The sequence below is a fragment of the Neltuma alba genome, unplaced genomic scaffold (genome assembly GCF_004799145.2).
Source record: "Neltuma alba isolate B1F8T4 unplaced genomic scaffold, ASM479914v2 tig00010124_pilon, whole genome shotgun sequence".
In the NCBI taxonomy this organism is placed as follows: Eukaryota; Viridiplantae; Streptophyta; class Magnoliopsida; order Fabales; family Fabaceae; genus Neltuma; species Neltuma alba.
The window spans coordinates 151,948-162,781 of NW_021635075.1; the positions used below are offsets into that span (position 1 = coordinate 151,948).

Genomic DNA, 10,834 nt, shown 5'->3' on the forward strand with positions numbered 1-10,834 from the left:
TAGTACATTCATGATAAAAATTTAATGAAGTGACTTATAAATAGAACCAAAAAAACTTTCTCTTTCTGTCTTATAAATAGGGCCAGAGGAGTATAACTGATGATATTAGCAACTGATGACATTGTATTACAAGATTTATAGGATAATAACTGTTAAACGGCTCATTACAAGATTCATAAAATAAAATAAGATAATTCTAAAGAAAACTATATTTTCATTAATTTCCAGTTAACTCTTATTTTTAAAAGTATATAGATTGGTCTCGAAGTTAAGAGGAAGCATCTGAAAGAATCCATCGACCATCAATTATCCATGGAGAAAAGAAATCCCAGCATCGCCATGGTTCCTTGTCCAGGCTTCGGCCATCTAATCCCACTCATAGAGCTTGCAAAACGACTTGTTGTTCATCTTCCTCACGGCCACGTCAATCTCTTCATCCCAACCCTTGGCCCTCCTTCCACAACTACCTATTATTCCATCCTTCAATCACTTCCTCCCCGTATAGATTACACTAGTCTTCCACAAGTGATTTAAAACGACGTCCCTCAAACTGCCGTCCATCCAGCTACACAAATGCATCATATTGTCATGCTTTCTCTTTCTTCACTTCGTGATGCTTTGAGCTCATTAAAATCTCAAAGTCACATTGTTGCTATGATTGCCGATTTCTTCTCAGTGGATGCGTTACAAATTGCTAAGCAGTTCAACCTCAAATCATATATCTACTATTTTGGAGGAGCTACGACATTGTGTTTTTGCCTTAATTGTCCCCAACTTGACAACGATCACGACACTGTTTGCACAGGGTTTCAAGAGCTATCACAACCTTTGATAAAGTAGAGACGCTTGTATATTTGTTAATTATTAATTGGGAAGGAATATCTCATATCTTCGCTTGTTGCAATATTATATTGGTCAAGTAGTAAGGAAAAACTTCCGGCTCACGAGCTCGACATATCAAGAAAGCTCCAAGTCCACAGATAGTGAAATTACTTAATATGATTTTGATAGCCTTTCACAAACCGACATAAAAATCAACATCAACTGGCAATTTATACATTGAAATACTCTTACTAATTAAACAAGCTTAGAAGAATACTAATTGAGATAGTTAATATACCTCTTCTCCTTAATATAATATCTACTTGACTAATTTAAGTAGATTAAATAAAGTAGTTAAATTAGTTATTTATCAAAAATATGTGTTAGTTTTCTTAAAAAATACCTCGTCAAATTATTTGGATTGAAACTATCCTTTGATTCAAACTCCCTTAACATATATACAATCAGTAGGCTTAGTTTGGATAAATAAAAGGAGTATAAAATATATTAGAGTCTTATATTTAAGACCAAATTTAATTCCCTACTAATTTTTATCTTAAGTACCCGAGGTAGTAATAAAAACTATATTTACAACAATTTTCCTGTTGAACCATATGTGTAAAGGTGTACATAATATAGAGTCTCAAAGTTAAAAAGAAGCACCCCTTGATGAAGCAACCAGCTGATTATCGATCTTCCATGGAGAATAGAAGTCCCTGCATCGCCATGGTTCCATGTCCAGGTTTCAGCCATCTAATCCCACTCGTACAGCTTGCAAAACGACTAGTCGTTCATCGTGCTCACTTCCACGTCACTCTCTTCATCCCAACACTTGGCCCTCCCTCCAAAACTACATATTCCATCCTTCAATCTCTCCCTCCTCACATAGATTTCACTATTCTTCCACAAGTGAATCAAAACGACATCCCTCAAAGTGCTGTCCATCCAGCAACACAAATCCATCATACTGTGATGCTGTCTCTTCCATCATTTCAAGATGCTTTGAGGTCTTTGAATTCTCGAACTCACCTTTTTGCTATGATTGCAGATTTGCTATCAGTGGATGCATTAGAAATGTCCAAGCAATTCAACCTCAAGTCATATATTTACTATGCTTCAGGAGCAACTTCGTTGTGTTTCTGCCTTAATTTTCCTGAACTTCACCAAGATCACGACAAGGTTTCTACAGGCTTCCGAGAGCTATCGCAACCTTTGAAACTCCCAAGTCACAAAGCTTTCTTTTTCTTTCCTGCTTTAATGAAACTAAATAACTATCAAAAATTAACTCATGGAACTTCATTTCTGCAGGTTGCATAGCTTTTCATGGGGCAAGGATATTCCTGACATAGTTCAAGAAAGATCAAGTGAATCCTATGAAACAATTCTTCACATCTGTAAACGGTTCAATTTTGCAGATGGTATCATAGTGAATAGCATCTTAGAACTAGAACTAGAGGTAATAACCACTCTGCAAGCAAATTATAATCATAATACCTTACAGTTTGTCCTTTGGGCCCCATTTTATAGATAGAATTAGCAACCGCAAGCATGTTAGCCACCGATTGTTTAACATGGTTAAACAATCCGCCACAAAACTCAGTTCTATATATCTCTTTTGGGAGTGGTGGATCACTGTCACATGACCAACTTCGCCAACTCGCCTTAGGATTAGAGATAAGTGGCCACAAGGTTTTGTGGGTTGTGAGAGCTCCAAGTGAGTTTGCCTCTTTAGATTATTTGAGGGCCAAAGAGGAGGACCCACTTGATTACTTGCCAAAAGGGTTTATTGAAAGAACCAAAGATCAAGGTTTTGTGGTCCCATCATGGGCCCCACAAATTGAAATCCTAAGACACGAGTCCGTTGGTGGGTTTCTGACTCATTGTGGTGGGAACTCCACGCCTGAGGGTGTTTTCTAAGGCAAGCCCATGATTGCATGGCCAATGTTTGCAGAGCAGAAAATGAACACAGTGTTGTTAGCTGAAGAATTGAAGATTGCTGCAAGGCCGAATGAAAATAATAATAATAATAATGGAGTTGTGGCGGAGAAGGAGGAGGTTTCTAGAATTGTGAAGTGTGTGTTGGAAGGTAATGAAGGGGAAGAAATCAGCAGAAGAATCCAAGTGTTTAAGGATGCTGCTGTTAAAGCAATGGGAGAATATGGTTCTTCTATGAAGACGCTCAATAGTTTAGCATTCGAAATTTTGAATTGAATAATCTTAAATAGTGGCAAAAGTAGAAAATGCAAGTCTTTAATTTTAATGTATTTTATTGTTAATTATATATTTTTGTTTAGTGGCGTAAAGATAAGGCTATAAGTAAGACTTGTGTCAGCCTCCAACAAAGTTGTAAGATTATATATATGCTGCCCCCAAAACTACTTAACTAATTTGAGTAGATTAAGAAAATGAATCAAGTTAGTTATTTGTAATAAATATGAGTTAATTTTTCTAAACTGACTTTTTAATTATCACCATCTTGAGATGAAAACCCCTTGACATGTGTAATTAATAGGGATACTTTAGAGAATGAATTACAAATTTGGAAAATAAAGTAGATTGGGATATTATATTTAAGACCAAATCTAATTTCCAACTAACTATTATATTAAGTACCCAGGCACCGTTCGCATAAGCATGCCCACATAATTTCTTTATTCCACGTTCAAATCAAAAGAACACATGTTCAAGCAATATTACAGTTGAGGTAAAATTAAAGAGATTAATATTAAAATTTTTTTAAAATAATCTGAGTAAGAGATGATAGTCTCCTTGCTTGATTAGCATAAAGAATCTATCAAATTTGCAATATTTTAAACATAAATCAGTTTGATTATAAATGTTTTTCGTGGATTGTCATCTTATTCAAACATAGTACGCGCAAGTTTATTTTTTATCCTATCAAATTCAAACAGAGCTTGTCATAAACTGTACGCATGCCAACAGTATTTCATTTTTCTTCATCCAAGAACATATGCTTTAAGAAATTCAAGCATTTGAGCATTTCCAAATAAAGGGATCCATTGTTTAGATATTAAAGAGATCTATAATTAAAACTTATACTTTAATGTGTGTGTCTCTATGACATTTAATAAATTCACCACAAAATTAAACAAAGTTATATTTGAAATTTTCGATTTTCAAATTTTTATTTTTAAATTATGTATAATCACTTTTAAATTTTAGATTATATAATATACATAAAAATTTAAAATTATAATTCTTAAATAATTTTTTTCATATATACTTCAATATTTCACAAATCTCTCATGAAAAAAATATGCACGCATATAAAAAAAATGTTTAGAGTTAAGTTGGATTTCTAATTCTATATTATTTTTAAGCGAAATGATCAGCTTCAGTTTTTCCCCCATTAGTGAATAAAAAAATTATACATAAGGCCCTAAAAGATTACATATAATTGACTGATTAAAAAATCATTAACAATTAAACTCTAACTGACTAGTATGCATCTATATCTGCCACTCTATTACCATGTGTAAGTTACTTATAGGAGAAATATTTATTCCTAAATAAGTCATTTGTTAGGTAATTAATCACCCCTTTTTTTTCCCAATTTCATCTTTATTGAATACAATAAATAAAAGAGGTAAGAGAAAATGTACAGCATATATTTTATACCCTATCTTTAATGGGGACAATGTGAACATTTTTATCAATTTATAATACATTCCGTCATGTGGGAAAATGAGGTCCAAGTGACTTACATACCACTAAATTTGTTCATATATACAAGTCACTAGTAGGAAAAAAATATGTTTTTAAATATAAATCACTTGTACGGTACGTAATTGATAATCTTTTTTTTTCAAATTCATCCCTATTGAATACAATTAAAAAAAATAGGCTAGAGAAAATGTATGACGTATTTTTTCAACACCAATTTCTTCAATAGAAGCTAAGTGTGTGAAAGTTTTATCAACTTAATGCATTATTGACGAGAATGGGATACAAATGAGCTATATTTGTGGGAGTAAAGTAATCCTCCCTCTAGTCCTTATTATAAGAATCAACTAATTAACTCATATATACTAATAAAACTAGTTAAAAATATTAAATATGTCATAGAATTTAAATGATTTTTAATATTACTCTTATTAATTATACCAGATTAATTCGTATTCTCCACTAGATTAATTTGTATTCTCCACTGTACTCTCGTTACATATGAGCATATATGAAAAAGTTATTTAATACTCATTCAAAATATTAAAAGGTTTTATAAAATGATTAAGAATTTTCTAGAAGGACTTTATAATATGTACGATAGGGAGCATGTTAGTTAAAAGACCACAATAACCTAGGCCTATGTATCTATATATACATCTACGGCATTTATGGCTTCGTGCAACGGACGAAGCCTATATTAAAAACTGATTTAATTTACTGATTTGACCGCTATCCCCCCCCCCCGGGGGCCCCCACCCCAACCCAAAAAACAAAAAATGTATGATTCCAGTGTCTATTCTCTTTCTTTTAAGTGAGCTGCTTATATTAACCATTTTCAGCTGATAAGCTTCACATATTGTAAGTTTGTCAGATAGGAGTTTGATTTTAAGGTAAGCCATGACTGTTAGATAGACTTGCAGATATCGTGGCGCACGTGTTAGATTATGATTTACATATATATATATATATGTATATATGTATATGTATATATAGCAATGAAGTATTTTCATGCTTTCACTTTTTCTTCTTTCATTTGTTTCCTGCCCAAGTACCCATCAAGCTACCGAACTGTCAACTTTCCATGGAGAAAAGAAATTCTTGCATCGTCATGGTTCCATGTCCAGGGTTTAGTCATTTAATACCTCCGATTGAGTTTGCAAAACGACTCCCTCGCTTCCACTTCACTTTCCTCATCCCAACACTCGGTCCTCCCTCCCCATCTGCACTTTCCATCCTCCAATCTCTTCCACCGCACATAGACTTCACTATTCTTCAACACGTCGACCAAAATGACATCCCTCGAAACGCCCTGCCCCCAGCAACAAAAATGCATGAGACTGTAAAACTCTCTCTTCCGTCACTTCGTCAAGCTTTGAGCTTGTTGAGTTTCCATATTCAGCTCTTTGCTCTCATTGCCGATGTATTCTCAGTGGATGCCTTAGAGATTGCAAAGCAGTTCAACCTCAAATCATACGTTTACTTTCCCATGTCTGTTACTTCCTTGTGTTTCTGCCTCAAGTTTCCCGAACTTGATGAGGATCATGAGATGGTTTCTACTGGATTTGGAGACTTATCACAACCTTTGAAACTTCCAGGTTACCAATCTTCTTGTTCTTGTTTCTTTCTTTTCTTTTGCCTCTTTGATTCTTGTGAACTTTATTTCTGTGAACTGGTTGGGTAAATAAAAAATGTAAAATGAATGTTAAAGAGCTAATAATTACTTCATTCAGGTTGTGTACCATTAAATGGCAAGGATCTGTTTGACACAGTTCAAGAAAGATCAAGTGAATCCTACAAAACAGTTCTTTATATATGTAAGCGATTGCATTTAGCAGATGGTATGATAGTGAATAGCTTCCTAGATCTGGAACGAGGGGCAATAACATCACCACAAGAAAGTAATCATAAACACCCACCCATTTATCCAGTGGGGCCCATTTTGAAGACCGAGTCAACTACCATAAACGAGTCAACCTCAGAGTGTTTAAAATGGTTAGACAATCAGCAGAAGAACTCTGTTTTGTATGTCTCTTTTGGGAGTGGAGGAACACTAACACATGACCAGCTTCATGAGCTAGCCTTGGGGTTAGAAATGAGTGGCCACAAGTTCTTGTGGGTTGTGAGGGCTCCAAGCACGTCTACTAGTTCGGCTTATTTAAATTCACAAAGTGAGAATCCTCTTGACCATATGCCAAAAGGGTTCATTGAAAGAACCAAAGGCCAAGGCTTTGTGGTCCCATCATGGGCCCCACAAATCTAAATTTTGAGACACTGCTCTACCGGTGGGTTTTTGACTCATTGTGGTTGGAACTCCACATTAGAGAGTGTGCTCTATGGCAAGCCAATGATTGTTTGGCCATTATTTGCAGAGCAGAGAATGAATGCAGTGTTGCTAACTGAGAAGTTTAAGGTTGCTGTGTGGCCCAAATTTGATGAGAACAAGAATGGGATTATAGTGAAAGAGGAAGTTGCAAGGGTTGTGAAGTTGATAATAGAAGATGATCAGGAAGGCAACGAAACTCGTAGAAGAGTTCAAGTGTTTCAGGATGCTGCTACGAAAGCACTTGGTGAAGATGGTTCATCTGCTCGAGCAATCTCTAACTTAGCTCATGAGTTGAAATATATGGGTGACATGTAGAAAACTAATGACTTTTCACTAAAGTCACCCAAATTTCTATGCTTGCTATTGTGGTTTTTCCAAAAAAGGGGTATTTACTCCATTAGATATTGAACAATTTCATGTTTTTGATAGATGATAATAAAGTTAGAAAAGAGTTGTTTGGGTAAATTAAACAATTTATAAGGCTTCAGAAGACATCAAGACTAGATCATTGGCCACTCAAAACGGCAGAGGAAGAGATGTCCATATTTAACCATTAATTTTTCTCCTTCTTCAACCATTAATTCCCCCCCCCCCCACACACGGGAAGTGGTTAGATTTAATATTTTCCTATTTTTATTTTTTAAAATAATTATTTTTATGGGTATAGAATATAAAATAAAAATAATCTCTTAACTATCACTTTATTAAAAAATAATTTTATTTATTCAGACATAATTAATTAAAAAATCTCATATGGACTCTTCAAATTTAAACGGTCCTGCATGAGAGGATAAGCTTTGGATGCTCATCCTAAAGATGAGCACTCTAAATCAGTTCCTTTCACACCTATCTCCTATTCTCATGCGGTAATAATAGATCCTACGTAATTAGTTAATGTGCTATCATCATGGTGAATTTTCCTATATTCAAACAAAATCTAGGCTTGTTATAATACCAGATCCCATGACTAATATTAACATTCAGTTCGTTTTGCTATTTTATATGAGGCTAACAAATTATCCGTTCCCTCAAAACAAATTCCCAAAACTTCCAAAATGAGTTATTATTATCTATCACAAATACGACGTTTACCAATTCAACTCTCTTTATCTATTTTTGGCTTCCTTTGCCAAAAATATTCATACCCCTCTCTCTATATATACTTATGATACTCCATTCATCAATTCCACTGGTGATTGATTAATTAAAAAGCTCCCATACTCGAAGCAGAAAGATATGGAAAATTCAATAAAGCTGATGTTGTTTCTGTCTTTCTGCTTCGTTTCAAACCAAGCTTTGCTTGCAAATGCCTCTGTGCCAGCATTGTATGTGTTTGGTGATTCCCATCTTGATCCTGGAAACAACATGCATTTGAACACACCAGCAAAGCCTAATAGGTGGCCTTATGCAATTGATTTTCATAATATAAGGGGTCGTTTCACCAATGGAAGAAATATGGCTGACTTTATCGGTATGTTTCTTGATTAATTTGTGGTTTAAATACTTTTTCTTAGTTATAATTTGCCTCAACTTTGAATCAGATCCATGTAGTTTATTTTGTTTAAACCGGGCCTTCAATAGTATTTGTTTGTAATTGTTGCGAATTTCCTCTTAGTATTAATCCAAACATATATATAGTTGAAACTTGGCTTAAATAATAATTATTTCAATGTTTTTAACGTTTAATTGCATATATTATCCAAATAATAGAACACTTATGACGTTTGTATTTATCCATCCAGCATCTTACTTGGACTTACCATTTCCTCCTGCATACTTAAACCTCTCGGATACTGAAAGAAGTCAGACTACAACAGGAATATCTTATGCATCTGCATCATGCGGGATCTTAAACACAACTGGAGCGGTAAGAAATTAAATTGAAATGACTATTCTTATTTCATTACCAATTTTAATATTATATATCTATATAGTAAAGAACAGTTTCCTTGTAGATATTAGATCAAGTTCATAAGTAAATTTATAAGTGCACATATGCATTCAAACAACTAATCATAGTAAAATAACAAGTGTGATTGGGAAACTTGATCTAACAAATATGAGCAACTTGATCTAATTTTTGTTGTATATTAAATGTCTGTTAATAATGGAATTTTTTTTTGTTGAAGGGAGAATGCTTAACATTAGCAAAACAAGTAGGATGCTTCACATCAACTGTGAAAAATGATCTCCCACAAGCAATAAAGGATCAAGAGAAGTTGCAAGATCACTTGGCCAATTCCCTATACATTGTCTTTATTGGGAATAACGATTACCACGATGCTATGAGTCACAACGTCAGCAACAAATTCAGTCCGGACAAGTATGCAGATATCCTTCTTGATGAAGTCACAAAACATATCAAGGTAAACTAATTATAAGTTATCTTGATTTTTGCTTTATGTAAAATATTAGACTTTATTAAACTTTAATAACTTTTGTATTATTATGCAAACGGCAAAAGTGCACTTTAGTTCTCTAAATTTATACGAAGTTTAGTTTTAATTTATCCTCTTAATTTTAAAAATATATTTTCAGTCCTCTAATACTAACATTGTCAGTTTCCAGTGATATGTCAGCATAACTTAATATACCAGCATAATCTAATAATGCTTTTGTTAATATTTAAAATTTCAATGTCTGCATTTTTTGTTAATATTGTTAGGGTTAAAGGACTTAAAAGACACTTTATACATAAAATTAAGGGATCAAAATAAAAGTTTATTATGTGAAGTTTAAGGATTAAAGGTGCGCTTTTGCCTTATGCAAACATTGATGTTGTATACCTGTATCGTTAGATTCTAAGTTATTGTTTGTAAACAACATGACTCAAATTTCATTTGAATGTCTATTCACAGACGCTTTATGATCTGGGAGCAAGAAAATTTGTAGTTTCGGGCATTTCACGTTGCCAGCCTCATAATTATACAAAAGACTGCAAATCAAGATACTTCGCAGACAAACTTCCTCAAAGGTTGCAAGAGTTACGTTGTACACTCTCCGGTTCACTATTTACTGTATACGATGTCGTCAATGTGTACAAAAAGATCACTGATAATCCACAAAAATATGGTAAGCATAGTTATTTTACTTAAGGCTTTCTATCATTTTTAATCTCTAAAATTTTATCTCCTTTCAGTTTTAGTCCCTAAAATTTGAAACCAGTGGTTTTGGTCCTTGAAACCAGAAGCCGAAAATCATTAGGCAGATCAAAATGAAGTCAAATTTCAAGAATCAAAACTATTGGTTTTATGTTCTATGAACTGAAATCAAAATGAGATCAAATTTTAGCAACTAAAGATTATGTTAACCCTTTATTTTAGATGCTGAACTCCTTTTCCAATATAAAATACTCTTCTTTGAATTGTTTCACAGGGTTCACAAACATTCAGGATCCTTGTTACCCGGAAGGTCGATCTCTCTGTAAAGATAGGAAAAAGTATCTCAGATTTGATCAATACAGTCATGAAACTGAAGCCGCATATGAGATTGCTTCAAAGGATTGCTTCTATGGACAAGCTTGTTCTCCTTACAGTATTTTGGAGCTAGCCAAGGCACCAATCATCAGTCACCACTAATAAATCGAGATTGTAACAATGTGATTCAACATTATTGAAAGTGTTCTTTTCGATTTTTCAGCTGGTTTGAAATGTGAATGCAATTTTCTGAAGTTTCTGAATTTTTTTTCAAATTATGCGTATATTATAAGTTAAGAGTTCATGAAATTCATGGAGAAGCATTACGAAAGGAAAAGTAGAATTATACATTAGATAACAAGATATATAACATGATATGTTCTATTAAAAAGAGTTCCGACTAAATCAATTATAATAATCGTAAGTTTTAGTGGTCCACTATCAACCAGAGAGTTGAATTTTACACGAATACAACTCATGAATTCATGAAAAGATATCAAATTAGTTTGTCTAGTTTCGTAAAAAAAAAAAAAATTGGCTCATAATCTATAAGGTTGTGAGATTAAATCCCTATACTAATGTGAAA

At 33.6% G+C, this 10,834-nt stretch overlaps 2 protein-coding genes and 1 pseudogene across 2 annotated transcripts; all 3 read left to right on the forward strand.

Moving 5' to 3' along the window:
- Positions 1-1,548: 1,548 nt before the first annotated feature.
- LOC114754240 (hydroquinone glucosyltransferase-like) lies at positions 1,549-2,739 on the forward strand. Its single transcript, XM_028943029.1, has 3 exons — positions 1,549-1,829; positions 2,131-2,278; positions 2,350-2,739. The coding sequence occupies exons 1-3, from the start codon at positions 1,549-1,551 to the stop codon at positions 2,737-2,739; spliced, it is 819 nt and encodes a 272-aa protein (XP_028798862.1).
- Positions 2,740-6,418: 3,679 nt separating this feature from the next.
- Positions 6,419-7,147, forward strand: LOC114754241 (UDP-glycosyltransferase 72B1-like; annotated as a pseudogene).
- A 1,970-nt stretch (positions 7,148-9,117) lies between these two features.
- On the forward strand, positions 9,118-10,410 carry LOC114754242 (GDSL esterase/lipase At5g55050-like). The gene is made up of 3 exons (XM_028943031.1): positions 9,118-9,198; positions 9,691-9,904; positions 10,208-10,410. Exons 1-3 carry the CDS (start codon positions 9,118-9,120, stop codon positions 10,408-10,410), a joined length of 498 nt encoding a protein of 165 aa, XP_028798864.1.
- The last annotated feature ends 424 nt before the right edge of the window (positions 10,411-10,834 follow it).

Bases quoted from the DNA above. Each gene is read 5' to 3' on its own strand.
- LOC114754240 (XM_028943029.1), top strand. From the start codon at position 1,549: ATGGTTCCATGTCCAGGTTTCAGCCATCTAATCCCACTCGTACAGCTT. The intron at 1,830-2,130 runs GTCTTTGAATTC...TCATTTCTGCAG, and splicing joins TCATTTCAAGATGCTTTGAG to GTTGCATAGCTTTTCATGGG. The intron at 2,279-2,349 runs GTAATAACCACT...CCCATTTTATAG, and splicing joins TCTTAGAACTAGAACTAGAG to ATAGAATTAGCAACCGCAAG.
- LOC114754242 (XM_028943031.1), top strand. From the start codon at position 9,118: ATGAGTCACAACGTCAGCAACAAATTCAGTCCGGACAAGTATGCAGAT. The intron at 9,199-9,690 runs GTAAACTAATTA...GTCTATTCACAG, and splicing joins AAGTCACAAAACATATCAAG to ACGCTTTATGATCTGGGAGC. The intron at 9,905-10,207 runs GTAAGCATAGTT...ATTGTTTCACAG, and splicing joins TGATAATCCACAAAAATATG to GGTTCACAAACATTCAGGAT.